Source organism: Bos indicus, chromosome 5 (assembly GCF_029378745.1).
Source record: "Bos indicus isolate NIAB-ARS_2022 breed Sahiwal x Tharparkar chromosome 5, NIAB-ARS_B.indTharparkar_mat_pri_1.0, whole genome shotgun sequence".
Taxonomy (NCBI): domain Eukaryota; kingdom Metazoa; phylum Chordata; class Mammalia; order Artiodactyla; family Bovidae; genus Bos; species Bos indicus.
Window position 1 is genome coordinate 112,319,777 of NC_091764.1, and position 26,080 is coordinate 112,345,856.

General features: G+C 39.5%; 1 protein-coding gene across 3 annotated transcripts in view; it reads right to left on the minus strand.

Moving 5' to 3' along the window:
* Nucleotides 1-26,080, minus strand: part of MRTFA (myocardin related transcription factor A) — a 176,139-nt gene that overhangs the window by 58,129 nt on the left and 91,930 nt on the right. The window contains exon 1 of one of the 3 annotated variants that reach the window (XM_019961853.2): nucleotides 4,679-19,072. The exons of the other annotated variants lie outside the window; for them this stretch is intronic. Coding sequence (XP_019817412.2) covers nucleotides 4,679-4,886 — 208 coding nt within the window. The 5' untranslated portion in view covers nucleotides 4,887-19,072. Of the gene's footprint in view, nucleotides 1-4,678; nucleotides 19,073-26,080 lie in introns of those variants that run through there. 3 annotated transcript variants of the gene reach the window in all.

Consider the following 26,080-nt stretch of genomic DNA (forward strand, 5'->3'; position numbering starts at 1 on the left):
ACTTTTATCACTAAGGCCGCTCTCACCAAGGCATGCTCTTTATAACTAATCTTACAGGACTGCAGCTTCAGACAGTTTCCCCCACCTGCAAGCCTGAACAGGAAGTGATTCGATTGCAGATATTAGGACTGCAACTCTCTTTGGCAAGAGCATTTAGTAACTGTGAGATTGCGTGAACTTCGGCTGAACATTTTATTTGATGCAGCTAATGATTTACTAGAGAAGGCTCCAGGCTGATGGCTGTTCTCAGCAAAAAGCAACCAGTACCCTATCCTCCTTCAAGAACGGACTGCTCCTTTTCTAACCCATAAACCTTGTAAGAACATATCCTAATACATATTTCCAAAACCTGGTTTTCTATAATGAGTTAAAAAAAAAAAAAAACTCAGAATAGTTGACTCATTCTGAATATTTTAAGTATTAAGAAGGGTAGAAGATACACAAAGATAAATCCATTACAGAGGAGACTGAGAAAGAATCTCTATATATAACTATATATACATAGTTTACACACACATACATCTGCTGCTGCTAAGTCACTTCAGTCGTGTCCGACTCTGTGCAACCCCATAGATGGCAGCCCACCAGGCTCCCCCATCCCTGGGATTCTCCAGGCAAGAACACTGGAGTGGGTTGCAATTTACATACATCACATATAATTAATTTTAAGGCTTGTGGTTGCTACTGTTTAGTTGCTAAGTCCTGTCTGACTCTTCTGACCCCATGGATTGAAGCCTGCCGGGCTCCTCTATTCATGGGATTTCCCACACAAGAATACCAGAATGGGTTGCTATTTTTTTTCTCCAGGGGATCTTCCTCAGCCAGGGATTGAACTACGTCTCCTGCATTGGCAGGCGGATTCTTTACAGCTGAGCCACCCGCGAAGCCCAATTTTAAAGCTGCATAACATCAAAAGACAGGATATATTTTAACCAAACTATTGTGACAATAATCACTTCTCAGTGTATGCATTCTAGGTGGGAGTAATTGCATCAATATCTCTCTCAGCCACCTTTAACAGAGTAAATGGTTTACATAAAATGTAAAAAATTAACGTCATAAATATAATCAATCACTTACTATGTACATGTCTTGGTAAAAGGTAGGAATTAAGAAGGAAAATAACCCAATACGTTTATATAATACTTTTCAAAGCTACTTTCACACATACAATCTTATCAGTTGGGAGAGCAGATATTATACTCACTACACAATGAAAGAAACTGGTCTGCTCAGCTTAGAATCATTTAGCCAAGCTCCTCACTGGCAAGATCAAACCAAGAACTTCAGGTTCCTGACCACTGGCTCAGTGTCGAGCACTAGCTGTCTACCATAAAAAGGCTTCTGCCCTCAAGGAAGTCATCTCTGACACCTAAAGCCTTGGCCAGTGTTTCCTAGATGCACTACGCTTCTTTCCAGTGAGAATCTCACCAGTCTCCGGTTCCAACATCATTGTTGCTGTTGTTTAGTCATGAAGTCATATCCGACTCTTTTGTGACCCCATGGACTGTAGCCCACCAGGCTCCTCAGTTCATGGGATTTCCCAGGCAAGAATACTGGAGTGGGTTGCCATTTCCTTCTCCAGGGGATCTTCCTGACATCATATTTTGAATCTAATTCAAGACAATTATGTGAAAAGGTTATTAATATCACTGACAATTAAAAGATGTGAGTTCCTTCTGAAGGCTATAATTATTAATATGAGATTGAATAAAACTGAATTAGGACAGAGTGCTCCAAACCTATCACTGTGGGACACACACCGCATTTTGCTTATGGGCATGATACTGCCCTCTAGCGCACAATAACCTTAACAGACTCAGCTAATGCACAGCAACCGCCTTCTATGAATAGACGCTGGGCTTCCCAGGTGGCTCAGTGGTGTACAGTCTGCCTGCAGATGCAGGAGACACAGGGCCGATGAAGATCCCTGGAGTAGGAAATGGCAACCCACTCCAGTATTCTTGCCTGGAAAATTCCATGGACAGAGAAGCCTGGTGTGCCACAGTTCATGGGGTCGCAATGAATTAGACACAACTGAACACAAATACACATGTGTATAAATGCACTTTGCTAAGCATTCTGGAGGAGAAAAAGGAGAATAGGCTAAGTCTGTCACATATGTACAATCACAGCAACCATATAAGGCCCCCAGGGAATATATAAATATAATGGAGAAGACAGGAAATGTAAAACAAAATCACTGTAATCAAACACCGTATTATAAGTGCTTTAAGAGACTGCAAATGATAAATCAATTGAGTACAAAAAGAATTAGGTACGCTTCACTGGAGCAGTAGCATGCACACCATCATTAAAGGACCACAAAAAACTAAAGTAAAAGCATGAGCCAAGACCTGGCCTACAAAACACTGTAAGGGTAAACACACGATCAACACGCTGCGGTCTAGCTGGAGCATTAAGTCCATTAAAAGGAGTGGTAGAAGGTAGCTAGAAAGCAGGCTAAGGTCAGAATGTGAAGGGTCTACAACTGTGCTATTCAATGCGGTAGCTACTTGCCACATATGCTATTTGAAATTAAATAAAATTAAAAAGTCATTTTCTGAGTCACTCCAACCACATTTCAAGTCTCCAAAGCTATGTGTGTCTAGTGGTTACCACAGTGGACAGAACAGCGGTGGTACTGGGCAACACTGCAACAGAAGGTTGTATTCAACTACAAAACGTCAATCTTTCAAGGCTGATCAATCCTTCAAGCTCACTCCTCCCCCAAAATGCAGATCTGATCCTTGCCAAAGTCTGTTAATAAAGAAAACCACAGGTCCTAATGCCATAAAAGGTAAATAAAAAAGGTTGGTCTCTATCCTTCTAGCCATTTCCAACTGTCAGCTAAAGCAATGAGAAAAGTGTTACACATGGCCTCCTATAAACAATTATCTCTAAAAACATGTGCCAGCTTTTAGAATCTACTTTTTTATTAAGAAAAAAAAAGACAATTAAGAAACTATGAAAGAAGAAAAAATATTATTCAAGATTCATTGATAATAATAAAGCACAAGAGTAGGAAGTTACTTCCACTGAGTTTCTTTTGAGTATTTAAAGGAAGAACTATCTTTACTCTTCAGACACCTGCTTCACCTCGAAAGAAGTAACATCAAGCATCTATCTAATGCACAGCCTATTTCTTTTCTGCAGTTTACAAAATGATAATATTAAAAAAAACAATGTTTATATATATTTGTAGAAAGTAAAATATGAGTCTACTTGAGATCAGGAAGACATACAGAATTCTAAATACAGGGTTCTAAGTGTGGTTTAAAGCCAGAAAAACATACAGTCAATTGCTTAGGACAGTTGTCTAAAACTACCATTCTGACCCTACTTATGAAAAGAACTCTGCATTTCTATATCCTATATACTCCTGCATTTAAAGATGCTCGTAATGATCAGACTGGGAATCTAAAACACCACAGTTCCCTGGAATATAAAAAGTCAACACAGCAGCACAAAGTCTTAAGTCCTGAGTCATATTTTCTCTGCCGCTCAGTCTTCCCACTAATGTTGCCATGGTGTTCCCTTGACATTAGTCCAGAACACATCTAGATATTCAAAGAAAAATCAACTGCCTCTCGACCAGTTTTTTAAAGTATTCTCTTTGCAAACCGGGCACCAATAAACACTCATGACCTATTCAATGAACTCATTCATTGTGATGCCACATGCTCAACTCATCCTGTCAAATGTTAGTAAAGTCCCAAAGAAATCTCAAAAATTCAAAAGTTATATCCAAGTTTTTAGAGAAGCAGAATTTATGTGACCAATAGTAGAGACTGTATTTAAATTCTGATCATGGATAATAGAAGATTTCCAAGCTAGGAGAAGGTAAATGTTAATAATTCTTTTCCATCTACATTTGATAGAATTTGGATCAAGTCTGTATCCTCCTATTTTTCATAACCCAGAAACCCTCTGAAAGACTTTTTTTCCAGCAGTTTCAATATTCCCCCCCCACCCCCAGAACTCCAAGAGATGGTCTCAAGGAAAACTCCTCATGGGTGTTCCCTTATAAATAGTTTCCTGCTGTCTTCCATAGACTTGGATATGATTCTAATTCTGCAATTACACAAAAGACTGCAAGGCTAGTTCAAACTGTCCACCCTAACCAAAACTAACATGCAATATAAAGAAAAACCTTTCAAGTGGTATTTTATTTTAAATTATGGTGTCTTAGTGTTACAAGCTCTTAGAGGTTATCTATCTGCTTTCAGTACTTAATAGAAGAAACTGAAGTCATCATCAACAGCTCCTACTGATTAGTATAGTACTCATGGCCAGTGTATGTTTTACTAATAAAAACACTGTGTTTGATCTACATACATGGGAAGAATCCCACCTTACTAAAGAAAAGACTTTTCTTTCTTCTTCCATAATCTCAATTTGATACATGAGCTCTGCACGGGTGAAAGGAAAGGAGTAATAAAGTGAAACATCCTAGACACTGTCCCATCAGGTCATGAAATACACCCTACAGGTCCCTGCTCAGTTATCTATCTGCTTAGTGCTCAATAAGCTTCAATAAAAACCATCCAAAGGATAAACCATCCAAAGTCAAAGCGTGCATGGCTATAGAGAAACAGGGAGGGGATAAAAAAGACAGCAGTAAACAGAGGCGAAGACAAAAAATACATGCAAATCCCCAAGGGACAAATATGCCAACCTTCCCGTAAACTGTGATAAGGGGCCAGGCACATGGCTGAGCGGCTGTCCTTCCCCGGCTTCAGGACAATCCATGGGAGCGGCAGGATCCTGCAGGTGGGCTGATAAATCCTGGCCCTCTCCTCCAGCACGCTGGGGGAGAGGTGAGACTCCAAAGGCCAGTGTTGCAACAAACTCATCCTCCTGCCCTCGCTCTTTAAAGAGTCCATTTATTATGTGCAGTAAATCTGATCAGCATGGCTCTTTTAGTTAAAGTGGGTACTTCATTTCTGCAGCCCTCGGACCTGCAAGAACAGCCAGACCCCAAGTTTACTTAGGGAGTGTGGCATTAAAGGCAGTGACAGCAGAAGGTCAGAATCAGTAAGTCTCCTGGAAAACATTTCTTCCTGTCAGCACTGGGCCTCGACACAGACACCTCCCTCCTCTGCCCAAATGCCAAAAAGCAGCACTGGGATGATTTCGACGTGTAGAGCTGGAAGACAGGAGGGTTCCCTGAGAGAAAATGCTCGTAGCAACCAACCAACCTCATTCACCCAAAATAGTAAACAGTTGGTTTCTCTGCTCAGAACCAAAAGGCTTCTGCCAGACAAGCAGCATCACATGACCCAGCTCTCTTCTCTCCTCCTCCTCCCTCCTTTCTTGTGCAAAGTCGGCACCAAAGTGGAACAAGGAGCTATAATACTATTTTATTTCACTTGACATTTGCTTTTAAAATGTTTATAGATCAAAGATATCAAACTGGGAGGAGGGGAAGATACTAAGAGAAAAACTCAAAGAATTTACTTTGAAACAAGCCGTATCACAACACTAAGAAGGGAACCACAAACAGTGGTTAGCTAGTAAAGGTGCCCAATGAATGAACGAAATGAGTGAAGAGACACATTTCTTAGCAAAGTATTTTGCTGATAAAAATCTCCAAAAAAAGATACAGCTCGAGACATACTTGACTTGCTCTTTTAGAAAGAAAACAAAGGCTCTTAAGAAGCTGACTGACGTCAGAGACAGTGCATTGCAGCAACAGTGGCAGCCCCGAACCTGAGATCCACAGGTAAGACCCACACTCCCACCTCGTTGGCCGCACTTTCTCTCACCATCTGATTCTGCTCCTTAGACGTCACAGTCCCACCATGCAAGTCACTGAGGCGGCGACTGGGGCGACTACACTAACAGAGTGAGCTGAAAACCCTACCCAGCTCATTATAGCAACAGCTGCCACCATGATACTCCCTGGCATTTCCACCTGAAGCAGGTGGTGGTGAAAGGCTGGCGGCACAGCTGGTGCCCGATGTGGCACCATATTCCTCTCCTCACAAGGCTCATACGCACTTGAAAGCTGTGCAAGGCATACAGGGCAGAGACACAGAAGCAAAAACCTCCATGCAGAGCAATTTGTTCCAACAGGAAAACAGGTGAAGTCTAAGAGTCATTTAATAATCTACGGCATCACCATCACATGCATAGCCTCCACTCCAGGGACCAACTGGAGGGCTCCGAGTAGACTCACTCATCCTCATCCACCCCCCTGCATTGCAGGATGATCAATAAACATTTGTAAAATGGAAAGGAAAGCAAATGGGAAATGAAAAAGAAAAAATATCAGAAAATTTAAGCAACAACTTTTCCCAACAAGACTGTGCGAAGAGATTTATTTGGCTAATGAAAAAGTGAAAGTGTTAAGTTGCTCAATCATGTCTGACTCTTTGCGACCCCATCGATGTAGCCCACATCAGAATACAAATACTACTGATGAAATAATTTGCTGGCGAGGATGGGGAACAACTGGGACTTTCAGACACTGGGCAGAATGCAAAATGATAATGCCACTTTGGAAAGTTAAACTTATACAATCCCGTAATCTCATTCCTGAGTATTCAAACAAAGGGAAATGAAAACAAATGACCACATAAAGAGCTGTACATGAATATTCAGAGCAGTTTTATTGCCAAAAACTAGGGAGGGGGGAAATCCAAATGTCCTTTACCTTGTGAACAGAATAAAAATTGTGGTGTATCCATACAATGAAATATTATTCAGTGATTTTTAAAAAAATCCCTGAACTGCAGGTATAGACGTCAGTACATATGAACCTGAGAAGCACTGTGCTAAGTGAAACAAGACAAACACGAAAGGCCACACGTTAAATGACCACACATTTATATGAAATTCAAGAAGAGGCAAACTGTAAGGGCAGAAATAAGATCAGTGGCTGCCAGAAGCTGGGAGTGTTTCTGATGGAAATAGTCTCTCTCGGTTGTGGCTGTTGCTTGCCTTTTACCAAGATGTACTAAGCTGTACTCCTAGAAAGGGTGCCCATTACTGTATATACACTGATCTCAATTAAAAAGATTATGAAATAATATGCATAGAGACAGAATGGAATCATAGTTAAGAATGTAAGAGTTAAGAATATAAACTCTAGAGCTAGACTGCCTGGGTTTAAATCTTGTCTCTTTCTACCACTTTCCGGCTGTATGACCTTAAGATAACATCTGTATGCCTTCATTTCCTCATCTGGAAAATGCGGATAACAGTATTCATCCCACAGGGGTGCTATCATAAATGATGAAATACCTACAAAGCACTTATGACAGTGCCTGTCCTAAACATGGGATTCAGTAAATGCACGCTGTGGTCATCACACAGTCATAGAACACACAGATAAACATGTCTGGATGGTGGTGGGAATAGGATGTTTTTATTTTCTACTTTTCCGTTTTGTTTATCTGTATCTTCCAAATTTTCTACATTAAACAACTACTGCCTTTATAATAAGCAAAAAAACCCTTTTTAAAAAAAAAACAATGAAAGAAAGGACACTGGGCTAGAACTCGGGAGCTCTGTTTTTCAGCTGTGCAGCTAATTATTAATTACTTAGTTGTAGGACTGCAGAGCGTCATCCTCATCTCTAAATGGGAGGAGGGGCTAGAGCTGAGAGGCTCCATTTCTAAAATGGAATGGTTCTGTGAGATGTATGGTGGAACTGTGCAAGCTACACCGTTTACTTATTTTTCATTCCACATTTACTGCCTGCCTACCATGAACCAGGCACCACGACACACACATAAAAACATTCTATTCACTCCCCTCATGGAGCTTACAATACAGGCTGTGCAAAGAAACAGACAGACGTGTACCCAATTATACAATCATCAGCATGACAAGTACTCTGAGAGGAACATAAAGAGGGGAACTAATTAGGTTGGAAGGAGTCAGAGAAGACACGCAAGCCAAGACCTGAATGTTTTGTTTTGTTTTGTTTTAAAAGTCAAACCAAAAAGATGGGGAAAGGAATTGCAATCAAAGGGAGAGGAAGCTACAAAAGCAAAGATGTGACAATAATTTCTTGGGCAATGGAGGAGAGAGAGAAGGAAAGGACAATCTAACAGCAGTGTGAAATAAAGAGAATCAAGACTCTCTCAGTGGGGAGGCTGGTTAGGAGGAGGGAAATGAGAGGTCAGGCTGTTGATAATCTCCAGAAATCATATAGAACTGTAAATGTTTTATTCTTATTCAAATATCTATATGTGCCATGAATAAACCTGAGAAATATTAGTCTAAGATGTACTTTACTATACTTACAAATACAGCATATAGTTGCAAAAATTTTACAAAAATGTCCTTTCACTTCCATTTTCCGTGGTTAATTGTTCTTTCAGTAAATATTTATTGAGTGTGCGTCATGCACATGCTAGGTGCTGGGGAAGAAGGGGAGACCCAGAGAGTAAGCAAATGAACCACCAAAGAACCAGACTGCTTTTTCGTCTGTCCGAGATCTACCGAGATTCTCTACCCTCTGAAGCACGATAGCGGCAATGTGACAGGAGGCTGAGCGCTTTGCACTTGGAACCAGACAGATCTTTGTTCCAACTCTGCCTTTTACCGCCTACCACCAGTCTGGCTTTGAGTAAGTCTCTTAACGTCTCTGAGCTTTCGTCCCTCCTGAAAATGGGGGTAACATCACCAAATTCATGTGGTTTTAGGGTGACTTTAGTGAGACAATCAATCAACAATCAGTATGCCACAGGTACAGAAAATGTTCAGCAAATGGTTCTTTTCACTGTTGTTCAACTTCAGTCTTCCACTTTTAGGGCAGCCCACGATCTCCCATTAAACAGACAAAATTACTCTGAGCAGAAAATAGGGAGAACAAGGTATAAAAATCTGTTTAACTAAGTTCACATTTTAGTGAATTCACAACTGTTTTCTTATAAAGATGTTGTGCTTGGAACTGACATTCCTTTAGGATTTCTCAAACTGTTAATATCTGCCTACATTACATGACCGAGTAAATTAAATAAAAGCTATCACCCAAAAAAGGGAGCCAGTCACAATCTCCCCTGGGATTTCTTCGTTTGGCCTCTGACTAACACTGAGTCATGCAGAGACCAGAGACAACAAAGAGCACGGATAAGCAGTCAGCACACCATGGGGAGCAGGCTGACCAGGTCCCGCGAGCACCGCTTTCTGAAACAGAAAGGCCGAGACAGAGCGTTTTCTAACTGGATGTGCCTTTCTTGAGCAATGATGCCTTGAGGAGAAAGAGGCATACCGATTAACATGCTTCTTGAGGAAAAAAATTAGAGGCTGCAACCTTCCTAAAATTACATACTCAAAAATGTTTTAACCATCTTTTTAAAATGTTTAGTTTTTACAAATGACTTTGTACAACACGAAAAGAAACTGTCTTCCTTGGGACCCCAGACTGTAAAGGCCAAAAGGATTGTATTTAAACCTTCCTCCTTAAATTTCCCTCTACAGTGAAACGAGGCAGTGATACTTCAGCCCAAACAGAAGAATTTCAAGTACAGTTTACATTTTTTTTTTAAACTGAAGTAAAAGTCTACATTTACAAACAGAAAGAGTACCGCACTTTTATGGCTCTTTCTCTCTTTAGTGGTTTACAGTCTTCTTTATACAGACAGTGCTCTGGAGGTAACTGTCATCCTTCCAGGGAACCCCAGGATCTTTCTGCCCACCTCATGCTAAAGGGCCCCCTTTTGGAGCTAGTTTCCTCCAGGCTCCTCCTGTCATTAGTGCACAGGGAAGGCAGCAGCTAGAGAAGCTTCTGAACGACTGACATACCCGCCGTGCTCCGTTTTTCTTCAAGGTCTCCAGGCTGCACTGTGTATCAGCAAGACGAGCCTAAAGCAACCACAAAGGCAGGTTCTTCCCTTTAGGTAGTGGGGTGCTGAGCCAATGAGGCAAGGAATCCAAGAGTCTGTGCTAGCCTCTCGCATACCACCATCTGCTCTTCCTCAGCAGCCCAGATGCCACCAGCCAAACAAGCTGCCCATATTATAAACCAGCAACCAAGTTATCAGTGCACAGTTCCAGGGAAAAACCTATTAGCCGATGTCAAACTACATTTCTGCTGGCTCTTTCTCATTCCTTCATTGTCTTTGATTCTTATCCTATGTCTTTGATTCTTCATATTTTTCAAAGTCAAAAGCTGCTAGAACTCCTCCAGCACAAAGTTACCTCCCTTCACTTTTCTCCACTGAAGCAAGAGTATACTGCATGTTAATTCTTCTGCAAATCCAGACATTTTCCCTGGAATTCAGGGTGCTCAGTGGAGACTCACTCACCAGGGTTACATGTTTCCTGTCACAGACATCAATTCTCTAGTCCATACAGACACACACGAGACCCAGTCTGCGGACAGTACACACAGGACAGCCACTGAACTACATGGTGTCTGTAACGTGCCAGCTGGAAGCAGCTTTGGCCCTTTAAGATACTGAGTTTATTTATTTATTTATTTTTTGCCATTGCCTGTAACATGCAGGATCTTAGTCCCCTGACTAGGAATCAAACTCATGCCCTCTGCATTGTGAGCTCAGAGTCTAAACCACTCGATCACCAGGAAGAACCCTAAGATAGTGAGTTTATTGAACTCCTTATACTCAGAGAGTCAATTCCAATTTGCAATGCTTCATAATTTTAAAAAGACTAGAGTCCATCAAACATCTTAACCTGAGATTGGTATTATTCAATAACAAAAAAAATTTTTATCAAGACTGTACTGCAAAGAAAGTATCAACACTTCCTAGGATATTTAAAAAGAAATAAACTAAGGTTGCAGAGACCCACTGAAAAGATTCAGTTAAATTTCGATAAGAACAATTAATAATGTGATGGAATTCCAGTTGAGCTATTTCAAATCCTAAATGATGATGCTGTTAAAGTGCTGCACTCAACACGCCAGCAAATTTGGAAAACTCAGGCATGGCCACAGGACAGGAAAAGGTCAGTTTTCATTCCAATGCCAAAGAAGGGCGATGCCAAAGAATGCTCAAACTACCACACAATTGCACTCATCTCACACGCTAGCAAAGTAATGTTCAAAATTCTCCAAGCCAGGCTTCAACAGTACCTGAGCCAAGAACTTCCAGATGTTCAAGCTGGATTTAGAAAAGGCAGAGGAACCAGAGATCAAATTGCCAATATCTTGTTGGATCACAGAAAAAGCAAGAAAATTCCAGAAAAACATCTGCTTTATTGATTACACCAAAGCCTTTGACTCTGTGGATCACAACAAACTGTGGAAAATTCTTAAAGAGATGGGCATACCAGACCACCTTACTTGCCTCCTGGGAAATCTGTATACAGGTCAAGAAGCAACAGTTAGAACTGGACATGGAACAACAGACTGGTTCCAAATCGGGAAAGGAGTACGTCAAGGTTGTATATTGCCACCCTGCTTATTTAACTTATATGCAGAGTACATCATGTGAAATGCTGGGCTGGATGAAGCACAAGCTGGAATCAAGATTGCCAGGAGAAATATCAATAACCTCAGGTACCCAGATGACACCACCCTTATGGCAGAAAGTGAAGAGGAACTGAAGAGCCTCTTGATGAAAGTGAGAGGAGAATGAAAAGCTGGCTTAAAACTCAACATTCAAAAAATGAAGATCAATGGCAAACAGATGGGGAAACAATGGAAACAGTGACAGACGTTATTTTCTTGAGCTCCAAAATCGCTGCAGGTGGTGGCTGCAGCCAAAGACGCTTGCTCCTTGGAAGAAAAGCTATGACCAAACTAGATAGCATATTCAAAAGCAGAGACATTACTTTGCCAACAAAGGTCCATCTAGTCAAGGCTATGGTTTTTCCAGTAGTCATGTATGGATGTGAGAGTTGGACTATAAAGGAAGCTGTGCACAGAGGAATTGATGCTTTTGAACTGTGGTGTTGGACAAGACTCTTGAGAGTCCCTTAGACTGCAAGGAGATCCAACCAGTTCATCCTAAAGGAAATAAGTCCTGAATATTTATTGGAAGGACTGATGCTGAAGCTGAAACTCCAATACATTGGCTACCTGATGCGAAGAACTGACTCCTTGGAAAAGACCCTGATGCTGGGAAAGATTGAAGGAGGGAGGAGAAGGGGACAACAGAGGATGAGATAGTTGGATGGCATCATAAACTCGATGGACATGAGTTTGAGCAAGCTCCAGGAGTTGGTGATGGACAGGGAAGCCTGGAGTGCTGCAGTCCATGGGGTCACAAAGAGTTGGAAACAATTGAGCAACTGAACTAACTAACTAATAAAGAACCCGCCTGCCAATGCAGAGACAAAAGAGATGCAGGTTCAGTCCCTGGGTCTGGAAGATTCCCTAGAGAAGGAAACGGCAACCCACTCCAGTATTCTTGCCTAGAGAATCCCATGGACAAAGGAGCCTGGAGGGCTACAGTCTGTGGGGTTGCAGAGTCAGACCCGACTGAAGTGACTCAGCACGTAGATGCATGCAATTAATTTCATAGCTTTAAAGATAAATGGTTAAGAAAGTTCAAAGCTGGATTGGGGCTTCTCTGTACAACTTTGTTATTTTAAGGAAACAAATATTATATTGTTCTATAATTGAAAATTAATTTTAAAGATTAAAAATTGACCACCACTTGCTTTGTAATTAAAAAAAAAATTTACCTAGATTCCTCAAATTTCTTAGGTCTCAAATTCTCAGATAATTTCAGGATAAATGCTGCATCTGGTCAGAAGTCAGGCCAATGTATCAATACATCAGCCTTTTAGAAAACAGTAACTTTCTCCTGTTGTTGTTGTTAAAAGAATGTATTTGCTAAAGAGTGCTCTTAAATACTTTTAGGAGGGCTTCACTTTTTTGGTTTGCATACACAGGGACATGCGCTTCCCAGGTGGCTCAGTGGTAAAGAATCCACTTGCCAACAAAGCAGATTCAGGTTGACCCCTGGGTTGGAAAGACTCCCTGGAGAAGGAAACAGCAACCCACTTCTGTATTCTTGCCTGAGAAATCCCACGGACATAGGAGCCTGGTGAGCTCCAGTCCACAGGAGCCCAGAGAGTCAGATGCGACTTAGCAACTAAATGACAACAAAGGAACATATAATATTATTCATATGTGTGACTAATTAAGAAACAGGTCTTTTAAAATTAGACTTAAAAAAGGAAATAGTAACTTCTGAGTAGTAAAACTAGGTGAATGGTAAAGAAAAATTAAAATTACCTCTAAACCTTACATTTTTATGAAAAGCAACAGAGAACTAAAAAATTATTTTCTGAATCCAAGTCTTATAATAAACTTCATTCCCACAAATTCAAGCAATCAAAATGACAAACAGAGGCATAGCAAATTAGTCACTTAACTAAGTGAGAACCTAGCAAAGGGTTTGATCAAACAGAATCCTCAATTTAGAATCTCAAGATATGTGATAAGGGACACTTTAAAATTATGAAATATTCCAAGTTGAAGTTGACTCTTGAGTATATAATCTTCTAGGAAACTCAGATATGCCAACTATTCACGTGCATTGTCTTAAAACCCTGGCTCCAAAAGAAAAAAAGAAAAAAAACCACCCTGGCTCAAAACTTACCTATTGCAAGAAACCTTCCTTAATTATCCTCTGAAAGCTCTGGTCACTCCACCTGCTGTACGTTCTTATAAGGATAAGCATAATATTTTCTCTTATTTTGTAGTATAATGACCAAGTCTATCTTGAGCTGAATGTTAAACTCTTTGTTGAAAAGGATTAGCATCTTGATTATTTTATTTTGCCATAAAATAAAACAGGGCTCTATCCAAGAGATACTCAGTTCAGTTCAGTCGCTCAGTCATGTCCGACTCTGCGACCCCATGAACCGCAGCACACCAGGCCTCCCTATCCATCACCAACTGCTGGAGTCCACCCAAACCCATGTCCATTGAATCAGTGATGCCATCCAACAATCTCATCATCTGTCATCCCCTTCTCCTCCTGCCCTCTATCTTTCCCAGCATCAGAGTCTTTTCAAATGAGTCAGTTCTTCGCATCAGGTGGCCAAAGTATTGGAGTTTTTTTTTTTTACTTGAAATACTGTCAGTTCTTTTTTTTTTAACTTTACAATATTGTATTGGTTTTGGCATATATCAACATGAATCCACCACAGGTATACACATGTTCCCCGTCAGTCCTTCCAAAGAACACCCAGGACTGATCTCCTTTAGGATGGACTGGTTGGATCTCCTTGCAGTCCAAGGGATTCTCAAGAGTCTTCTCGAACACCACAGTTCAAAAGCATCAATTCTTCGGCACTCAGCTTTCTTTAGAGTACCAACTCTCACATCCATACATGACCACTGGAAAAACCACAAGCCTTGACTAGACGGACCTTTGTTGACAAAGTAATGTCTCTGCTTTTCAATATGCTATCTAGGTTGGTCATAACCTTCCTTCCAAGGAGTAAGCATCTTCTAATTTCATGGCTGCAATCACCATCTGTAGTGATTTTGGAGCCCCCAAAAATAAAGTCTGACACTGTTTCCCCATCTATTTGCCATGAAGTGATGGGATCGGATGCCATGATCTTAGTTTTCTGAATGTTGCACTTTAAGCCAACATTTTCACTCTTCTCTTTCACTTTCATCAAGAGGCTCTTTAGTTCTTCTTCACTTTCTGCCATAAGGGTGGTGTCACCTGCATATCTGAGGTTATTGATATTTCTCCCGGCAATCTTGATTCCAGCTTGTGTTTCTTCCAGTCCAGCGTTTCTCATGATGTACTCTGCATAGAAGTTAAATAAGCAGGGTGACAATATACAGCCTTGATGTACTCCTTTTCCTATTTGGAACCAGTCTGTTGTTCCATGTCCAGTTCTAACTGTTCCTTCCTGATCTGCATACAGGTTTCTCAAGAGGCAGGTCAGGTGGGTGGTCTGGTATTCCCATCTCCTTCAGAATTTTCCACAGTTTATTGTGATCCACACAGTCAAAGGCTTTGGCATAGTCAATAAAGCAGAAATAGATGTTTTTCTGGAACTCTCTTGCTTTTACCACGATCCAGCAGACATTGGCAATTTGATCTCTGGTTCCTCTGCCTTTTCTAAAACCAGCTTGAACATCTGGAAGTTCACAGTTCACTTATTGCTGAAGCCTGGCTTGGAGAATTTTGAGCATTAGTTTACTAGCGTGTGAGATGAGTGTAATTGTGTGGTAGTTTGAGCATTCTTTGGCATTGCCTTTCTTTGGGATTGGAAGGAAAACTGACCTTTTCCAGTCCTGTGGCCACTGCTGAGTTTTCCAAATTTGCTGGCATATTGAGTGTAGCACTTTGACAGCATCATCTTTTAGGATCTGAAGTAGCTCAACTGGAATTCCATTACCACCACTAGCTTTGTTCGTAGTAATGCTTCCTAAGGCCCACTTGACTTCACATTCCAGGATGTCTGGCTCTAGGTGAGTGTGAGTGATCACACCATCATTATTATCTGGGCTGTGAAGATCTTTTTTGTACAGTTCTTCTGTGTATTCTTGCCACCTCTTCTTATATCTCCTGCTTCTGTTAGGTCCATACCATTTCTGTCCTTTATTGAGCCCATCTTTGCATGAAATGTTCCCTTGGTATCTCTAATTTTCTTGAAGAGATCTCTAGTCTTTCCTATTCTACTGTCTTCCTCTATTTCTTTGCATTGATCACTGAGGAAAGCTTTCTTATCTCTACTTGCTATTTTTTGGAACTCTGCATTCAGATGGGAATATCTTTCCTTTTCTTCTTTGCTTTTTGCTTCTCTTATTTTCACAGCTATTTGTAAGGCCTCCTCAGACAGCCATTTTGCTTTTTTGCATTTCTTTTTCCTGGGGATGGTCTTGATTTCTGTCTCCTGTACAATGTCACAAACCTCCATCCACAGTTCATCAGGCACTCTGTCTATCACATCTAGTCCCTTAAATCTATTTCTCACTTCCACTGTATAGTCATAAGGGATTTGATTTAGGTCATACCTGAATGGTCTAGTGGTTTTCCCTACTTTCTTCAATTTAAGTATGAATTTGGCAATAAGGAATTCATGATCTGAGCCACAGTCAGCTCCCGATCTTGTTTTTGCTAACTACAGAGCTTCTCCATACTCAGTAAACATTATCAAATACCCACAGAATCTAACCCACTATCTTTCAACCAGATGCTCACTAATTACTGAACCCTTAGCAATGTTGTCATCGCTGCCAGATCCCAGACAAAGGCAAGTGGTAAAAGGTCAAACTCAAATTAGCCCCTGGAAGTGATAAGGTCTAGACTGTGGTGGTCTGTGTTTATGTTAAAATAGAGTTTAAAAAATTATTCATGAGTCTTACCCAAGCTCTTTCACACTGTATCTAATCAAGAGACTGCATGGTTTTCATAGTTAGGAGCTCTTAAGTTGAAGGTACAGCCCTGAGCTCTAGCACTTATCAGTTAGGTTCCAGTTTAGTTTCTAGCTAGGTTCCAGTTTAACTCAAGGCAAAATTTTACTTAACTTGAAGGACTGCTGTTGGAGCTAAATGAGATGACTATTTAAAGTGCCTACTACAAGGGAGGCAGTCAACACATGGTACTTATCATTACTGTCAACACAATTAATTATAAAGCTAAAAAAATTATTCACAATATAAATTTTACTATACTATGACATTAATTCCCTGATAAAATATGGTACATAAAATACAGTCCCTTCTCAAATGTGACCTGCTTACCACTATGCTAAACTTCCCTAGAAAAACGATCTCTGCTGCGAGGTAGTTTGTCAGGGATCTCGGGAAGAAGGTTTTGTACTCACATAAAGACATATATCCCAGCAAAACCCAGTGTTATGCAACATTTTCACATTAACACATCTTAGAATCCAAAAGCCCAACTTTCTACTGTTAGCAAACTACTGTATTCATCCCCTGGTCCCTCACAATCCACATGTCACTTGCATCTCAAGATGTGGCTGCAGTGTCCAAAGAAGGTGGGCTTTCACATGGCTTACTCAGCAAACTTGTTAAGAATCCTAACCAAAATCCTGACTGGAGAGAGATTAAATTAACACCAATGGTTTCCAAGATGGTGCAGTGGTAAAGAACCCACCTGCCAATACAGGAGATGTAAGAGATGTGGGTTTGATTCCTGGGTCAAGAAGATCCCCTGGAGGAGGGCATGGCAACCCACTTCAGTATTCTTGCCTGGAGAATTCCAAAGACAGAGAAGCCTGGCAGGCTACAATCCATGGGGTTGCAAAGAGTCGGACACACACATTTGTGTGTGACTTAGCATGCACACACAAATGAACAACAAACTATCACATCATAACCATTAGACGAGTCAAAAATGTTTAAGGGTTTATAATACCTATGTCGAACAGAGAGGTAGGGAAAATGGTACTCTCATACAGGACCAGTGGAATGGGAAGCATTATAGTCTAAAAAACAATTTGAATACTGCATTTATGGAGCTTAAAAATACATATTCTCTTTAACTCATCAGTCCCACTCCTAAAAATAGGCACCAGAGAAATAAAAACAAAACATATGTAAAAAGGACATTTACTGCAACAAGCTTGTAATAGCAAAAGAAAAAGAAACAAAACAAATACAATATCCTCTGATATGGGAAATGTCTGACTATGTTAAAGTACTGGATTGGCCAAAAGGTTCCTTCAGTTTTTAAGTAAAAACAAAAGATACATTTGTCATTTTTACGAAGAACTTTACTGGACAAGATATTCACCACTTTGTTCCACTACCTTCTGCCATTTTTCAGGCAACTTCATAATTCCATATCCCCAAAACTTTTCATCTGTTTGAGCAAAGAACTGTTCCTGGTGCCTTTTACCGTCTTTCCGGGAACTGAAAGCTTTTCCATACAAGAATTTTGTAAAGATGGAAACAAATGGAAATCTGAAGGTGCAATGTCTGGTGAATAAGACAGATGAATCATAACCCCTCAGCCAAGCTGCAACAGTTTCTGCCTGGTCATCAAAGAAACATGCAGTCTTGTATTATCCGATGAAGATCAAGGGTTTTCTGTTGACTAATTCTGGATGCTTTTCATCAAATACTGCCTTCAGTTGGTCTAACTGGGAGCAGTACTTGTTAGAATTAATTGTCCCCTTTTCCAAAAGGAGCTCATAATAGAGGACTCCCTTCCAGTCCCACCATATACATGACAGCACTTTCCCTGGATGAAGACTGACTTTGGGTGTGGTTCATTTCATTTGCTCCATGATCTCTTCCGTCCCACACTATTATGCAGTATCTACTTTTCCTTGCCCATCAAAATATGTTTTAAAACCAGAACATTTTCATTACGCTTCAGTAGAAAATTGCATGCATAGTCAAGGTCTTTCTTGCTTAACTTACATGGAACCCAAACACCAAAATGATTACCATAACCAAGTGGGTGCAAATGATTTTCAAAACCTGATTTGGGTATTTGGAGCAGGTCATGTTGAAATGCTGACTGTTCTCAATTAATGTCTTGATTTGATCGCTATCAACTTCAACTGGCCTACATGACTGATGGTGAAGCATTGTCCAGCAAGGTATCTCTAGCATGAAACTTCGCAAGCCACTTTGACATGTTCAGTCAGTCACAGTACCTTCTCCATACACTTTTTTTTTTTTGGTTCCAGTTGCATTTTTACCTTTTCAGTTTCGTTTTTAACCTTACCTTTTACTCCAAACCCTTTTTTGTGTTTCAGTTGTGTTTTTACCTTTCTTGAAATAATAAAGCCTAATATGCCAAAAGCGTTGCTTTTTTTCTTACATCTTCAATACTGAAATGGCTACACAAAAACTCATCCATTTTGGTAAGTTCCCAGAAACAGTATCCGAGGATTCCCTTTTTCCCACATCCCCATCAATATGCCATTTGTGTTCTTTTTGATGACAGCCATTCTGGCCGGCGTGAGGTGACACCTCCTGTGGTTTTGATTTGCACTTCCCTGATGATTAACAATGTTGAGCATCTTTTCATGAACCTGTTGGCCATCTGCATCTTTGGGAAAATGTCTATTCAGGTCTCCTGCCCATTTTATTTATTTATTTTTTCTTTTTAATTTTATTTTTAAACTTTACAAATTGTATTAGTTTTGCCAAATATCAAAATGAATCCACCACAGGTATACCTGTGCTCCCCATCCTGAACCCTTCTCCCTCCTCCCTCCCCATACCATCCCTCTGGGTCGTCCCAGTGCACTAGCCCCAAGCATCCAGTATCGTGCATCGAACCTGGACTGGTGACTCGTTTCATACATGATATTCTACATGTTTCAATGCCATTCTCCCAAATCTTCCCACCCTCTCCCTCTGCAACAGAGTCCATAAGACTGTTCTATACATCAGTGTCTCTTTTGCTGTCTCGTACACAGGGTTATTGTTAGCATCTTTCTAAATTCCATATATATGCGTTAGTATACTGTATTGGTGTTTTTCTTTCTGGCTTACTTCACTCTGTATAATAGGCTCCAATTTCATCCACCTCATTAGAACTGATTCAAATGTATTCTTTTTAATGGCTGAGTAATACTCCGTTGTGTATATGTACCATAGCTTTCTTATCCATTCATCTGCTGATGGACATCTAGGTTGCTTCCATGTCCTGGCTATTATAAATAGTGCTGCGATGAACATTGGGGTACACGTGTCTCTTTCCCTTCTGGTTTCCTCAGTGTGTATGCCCAGCAGTGGGATTGCTGGATCATAAGGCAGTTCTATTTCCAGTTTTTTAAGGAATCTCCACACTATTCTCCATAGTGGATTTACTAGTTTGCATTCCCACCAACAGTGTAAGAGGGTTCCCTCTTCTCCACACCCTCTCCAGCATTTATTGCTTATAGACTTTTGGATCGCAGCCATTCTGACTGGTGTGAAATGGTACCTCATAGTGGTTTTGATTTGCATTTCTCTGATAATGAGTGATGTTGAGCATCTTTTCATATGTTTGTTAGCCATCTGTATGTCTTCTTTGGAGAAATGTCTATTTAGTTCTTTGGCCCATTTTTTGATTGGGTCATTTATTTTTCTGGAGTTGAGCTGTAGGAGTTGCTTGTATATTTTTGAGATTAGTTGTTTGTCAGTTGCTTCATTTGCTTTTATTTTCTCCCATTCTGAAGGCTGTCTTTTCACTTTGCTAATAGTTTCCTTTGATGTGCAGAAGCTTTTAAATTTAATTAGGTCCCATTTGTTTATTTTTGCTTTTATTTCCAATATTCTGGGAGGTGGGTCATACAGGATCCTGCTGTGATGTATATCGGAGAGTGTTTTGCCTATGTTCTCCTCTAGGAGTTTTATAGTTTCTGGTCTTACGTTGAGATCTTTAATCCATTTTGAGTTTATTTTTGTGTATGGTGTTAGAAAGTGTTCTAGTTTCATTCTTTTACAAGTGGTTGACCAGATTTCCCAGCACCACTTGTTGAAGAGATTGTCTTTAATCCATTGTATATTCTTGCTTCCTTTGTCAAAGATAAGGTGTCCATATGTGTGTGGATTTATCTCTGGGCTTTCTATTGTGTTCCATTGATCTATATTTCTGTCTTTGTGCCAGTACCATACTGTCTTGATAACTGTGGCTTTGTAGTAGAGCCTGAAGTCAGGTAGGTTGATTCCTCCAGTTCCATCCTTCTTTCTCAAGATAGCTTTGGCTATTCAAGGTTTTTTGTATTTCCATACAAATTGTGAAATTATTTGTTCTAGCTCTGTGAAGAATACCGTTGGTAGCCTGATAGGGATTGCATTGAATCTATAAATTGCTTTGGGTAGTATACTCATTTTCACTATATTGATTCTTCCAATCCATGAACATGGTATATTTCTCCATCTATTAGTGTCCTCTTTGATTTCTTTCACCAGTGTTTTATAGTTTTCTATGTATAGGTCTTTAGTTTCTCTAGGCAGATATATTCCTAAGTATTTTATTCTTTCCGTTGCAATGGTGAATGGAATTGTTTCCTTAATCTCTCTTTCTGTTTTCTCATTATTAGTGTATAGGAATCCAAGGGATTTCTGTGTGTTGATTTTATATCCTGCAACTTTACTATAATCATTGATTAGTTCTAGTAATTTTCTGGTGGAGTCTTTAGGGTTTTCCATGTAGAGGATCATGTCATCTGCAAATAGTGAGAGTTTTACTTCTTCTTTTCCAATTTGGATTCCTTTTATTTCTTTTTCTGCTCTGATTGCTGTGGCCAAAACTTCCAAAACTATGTTGAATAGTAATGGTGAAAGTGGGCACCCTTGTCTTGTTCCTGACTTTAGAGGGAATGCTTTCAATTTTTCACCATGGAGGATAATGTTTGCTGTGGGTTTGTCATATATAGCTTTTATTATGTTGAGGTATGTTCCTTTTATTCATGCTTTCTGGAGAGTTTTTATCATAAATGGATGTTGAATTTTGTCAAAGGCTTTCTCTGCATCTATTGAGATAATCATATGGTTTTTATTTTTCAATTTGTTAATGTGGTGTATAACACTGATTGATTTGTGGATATTGAAGAATCCTTGCATCCCTGGGATAAAGCCCACTTGGTCATGGTGTATGATCTTTTTAATGTGTTGTTGGATTCTGATTGCTAGAATTTTGTTAAGGATTTTTGCATCTATGTTCATCAGTGATATTGGCCTGCAGTTTTCTTTTTTTGTGGGATCTTTGTCAGGTTTTGGTATTAGGGTGATGGTGGCCTCATAGAATGAGTTTGGAAGTTTACCTTCCTCTGCAATTTTCTGGAAGAGTTTGAGTAGGATAGGTGTTAGCTCTTCTCTAAATTTTTGATAGAATTCAGCTGTGAAGCCGTCCGGACCTGGGCTTTTGTTTGCTGGAAGATTTTTGATTACAGTTTCAATTTCCGTGCTTATGATGGGTCTGTTAAGATTTTCTATTTCTTCCTGGTCCAGTTTTGGAAAGTTGTACTTTTCTAAGAATTCGTCCATTTCTTCCACATTGTCCATTTTATTGGCATATAATTGTTGATAGAAGTCTCTTATGATCCTTTGCATTTCTGTGTTGTCTGTTGTGATCTCTCCATTTTCATTTCTAATTTTATTGATTTGATTTTTCTCCCTTTGTTTCTTGATGAGTCTGGCTAATGGCTTGTCAATTTTATTTATCCTTTCAAAGAACCAGCTTTTGGCTTTGTTGATTTTTGCTATGGTCTCTTTTGTTTCTTTTGCATTTATTTCTGCCCTAATTTTTAAGATTTCTTTCCTCCTACTAACCCGGGGGTTCTTCATTTCTTCCTTTTCTAGTTGCTTTAGGTGTAGAGTTAGGTTATTTATTTGACTTTTTTCTTGTTTCTTGAGGTATGCCTGTATTGCTATGAACTTTCCCCTTAGGACTGCTTTTACAGTGTTCCATAGGTTTTGGGTTGTTGTGTTTTCATTTTCATTCGTTTCTATGCAAATTTTGATTTCTTTTTTGATTTCTTCTGTGATTTGTTGGTTATTCAGCAGCGTGTTGTTCAGCCTCCATATGTTGGAATTTTTAATAGTTTTTCTCCTGTAATTGAGATCTAATCTTACTGCATTGTGGTCAGAAAAGATGCTTGGAATGATTTCTGTTTTTTTGAATTTACCAAGGCCAGATTTATGGCCCAGGATGTGATCTATCCTGGAGACTGTTCCATGTGCGCCTGAGAAAAAGGTGAAATTCATTGTTTTGGGATGAAATGTCCTATAGATATCAAGTAGGTCTAACTGGTCTATTGTATCGTTTAAAGTTTGTGTTTCCTTGTTAATTTTCTGTTTAGTTGATCTATCCATAGGTGTGAGTGGGGTATTAAAGTCTCCCACTATTATTGTGTTATTGTTAATTTCTCCTTTCATACTTGTTAGCATTTGTCTTACATACTGTGGTGCTCCCATGTTGTGTGCATATATATTTATAATTGTTATATCTTCTTCTTGGATTGATCCTTTAATCATTATGTAGTGACCTTCTTTGTCTCTTTTCACAGCCTTTGTTTTAAAGTCTATTTTATCTGATATGAGTATTGCTATTCCTGCTTTCTTTTGGTCCCTATTTGCATGGAAAATCTTTTTCCAGCCCTTCACTTTCAGTCTGTATGTGTCCCCTGTTTTGAGGTGGGTCTCTTGTAGACAACATATGTAGGGGTCTTGTTTTTGTATCCATTCAGCCAGTCTTTGTCTTTTGGTTGGGGCATTCAACCCATTTACGTTTAAGGTAATTACTGATAAGTATGATCCCGTTGCCATTTACTTTATTGTTTTGGATTCGAATTTATACACCGTTTTTATGTTTCCTGTCTAGAGAATATCCTTTAGTATTTATTGGAGAGCTGGTTTGGTGGTGCAGAATTCTCTCAGCTTTTGCTTTTCTGAAAAGCTTTTGATTTTTCCCTTCATACTTGAATGAGATCCTTGCTGGGTACAATAATCTGGGCTGTAGGTTATTTTCTTTCATCATTTTAAGTATGTCTTGCCATTCCCTCCTGGCTTGAAGAGTTGCTATTGAAAGATCAGCTGTTATCCTTATGGGAATTCCTTTGTGTGTTATTTGTTGTTTTTCCCTTGCTGCTTTTAATATTTGTTCTTTGTGTTTGATCTTTGTTAATTTGATTAATATGTGTCTTGGGGTGTTTCGCCTTGGGTTTATCCTGTTTGGGACTCTCTGGGTTTCTTGGACTTGGGTGATTATTTCCTTCCCCATTTTAGGGAAGTTTTCAACTATTATCTCCTCAAGTATTTTCTCATGGTCTTCCTTTTTGTCCTCTTCTTCTGGGACACCTATGATTCGAATGTTGTACCGTTTAATATTGTCCTGGAGGTCTCTGAGATTGTCCTCATTTCTTTTAATTCGTTTTTCTTTTATCCTCTCTGATTCATTTATTTCTGCCATTCTATCTTCTAATTCACTAATCCTATCTTCTGCCTCTGTTATTCTACTATTTGTTGCCTCCAGAGTGTTTTTAATTGCATTTATTGCATTATTCATTATATATTGACTTTTTTATTTCTTCTAGGTCCTCGTTAAACCTTTCTTGCATCTTCTCAATCCTTGTCTCCAGGCTATTTATCTGTGATTCCATTTTGATTTCAAGATTTTGGATCAATTTCACTATCATTATTTGGAATTCTTTACCAGGTAGATTCCCTATCTCTTCCTCTTTTGTTTGGTTTGGTGGGCATTTATCCTGTTCCTTTATCTGCTGGGTATTCCTCTGTCTCTTCATCTTGTTTAAATTGCTGGTTTTGGGGTGTCCTTTCTGTATTCTGGCAGTTTGTGGAGTTCTCTTTATTGTGGCGTTTCCTCACTGTGTGTGGGTTTGTACAGGTGGCTTGTCAAGGTTTCCTGGTTAGGGAAGCTTGTGTTGGTGTTCTGGTGGGTGGAGCTGTATTTCTTCTCTCTGGAGTGCAATGAAGTGTCCAGTAATGAGTTATGAGATGTCTATGGTTTTGGGGTGACTTTGGGCAGCCTGTATCTTGAAGCTCAGGGCTGTGTTCCTTTGTTGCTAGAGAATTTGCTTGGTATGTCTTGCCCTGGAACTTGTTGGCTCTTGTGTGGTGCTTGGTTTCAGTGTTGGTATGGAGGCGTTTGATGAGCTCCTGTCAATTAATGTTCCTTGGAGTCAGAAGTTCCCTGGAGTCAGGGTTTGGATTTAAGCCTCCTGCTTCCAGTTATTGGTCTTATTTTTTTACAGTAGTTTCAAAACTTCTTCTATACAGCACTACTGATCTTCTGAAAGGCATTTATTTTAAACCCTCCACCTGATAGCATCTTCGTCTCTCAGTGCTCCACACAGGAAAGGCAGGGCCTAATCCTGACCCAGGAACCAGAGGGAAGCTGTGGAAGCTCACGGACCTGAGAACCACGTGACAGCGCCTCCTGCCCATTTTAAAGTTGGGTTGTTTACTTTTTTTTTTTTTTTAATGTTCAGTTGTATTAACTTTTTATAGAATTTGGATACTAACCTCTTATCAGTCACATCATTTGCAAATATTCTCTCCCATTCAGCCAGTTGTCTTTTCGTTTTGCAAATGGTTCCTTTTGCTCTGCAAAAGCTTTTAAGTTTAATTAGGTCCTATCTGTTTATTTTTGCTTTTATTTCCTTTGCTTGAGGAGACAGATTCAAAATATATTGCTATGATTTATGTCAGAGTGGTCTACCTATGTTTTCTTCTAGGAGTTCTAAGGTTTTCAGTCTTACCTTTATGTCTTTAATCTACTGAGTTTATTTTTGTTTATGATGTTAGGGAACATTCTAATTTCACTCTTTTACATGAAACTATCCAGTTCTCTCAACACCACATACATTCTTGCCTCCTCTGTCATAGACTAATCAACCAGAAGCGCACGTGTGTATTTCTGGGCTTTATATTCTGTCCCACTGATCCACGTGTCTGTTTTGTGTACTGTAGCTTTGTAGTCTAGTCTGAAGCCAAGGAATATGATTGTGATTCCTCCAGCTCTGTTATTTCCCAGGACTGTTTTGCTATTTAGGGTCTTTTGTGTTTCCATATAAATTTTTAAACTATGCATTCTAGTTCAGTGAAAAATGCCACTGATAATTTGGCAGGGATTGCACTGAAACTATGCGTTGGTAGTATGGTCATTTTAACAACAGTAATTCTTCCAATCCAAGAACATGGTATATCTTTCCATGTGTTCATGTCGTCTTCAATTTCTTTCAACAGTATCTTATAGTTTTCTGAGGACAGGTCTTTTACCACCTTAGGCAGGTTCATTCCTTGGTATTTCATTCTTTTTGATGTGATGGTAAAAATAATTGTTTCCTTCACTTCTGATAGTTCACTGTTAGTGTATATCTTGTATATAAGATTTCTGTATATTAATTTTATATCTAAAACCTTTACCAAATTCACTGATGAGCTTCAATAGTTTTCTGATGGCATCTTTAGGATTTTCTACGTATAGTATCATGTCATTTGCAAACAGTGACAGTTTTACTTCTTCCTTTCCAATTCAGATTCCTTTTATTTCTTTTTCTTGTCTGATTACTGTGGCTAAGATTGCCAATACTGTGTTGAATAAAGTGCCAAGTGGGAGCATCCCTGTCCTGTTCCTGATTTTATGACTTTAAAAGATTTATTCAATTATCTCATTCTGACTGCCACATTCATGTTGATGTTTTTCTATATACCATGTTTCTAAAACAACAACATCCTCCTCAATTTATC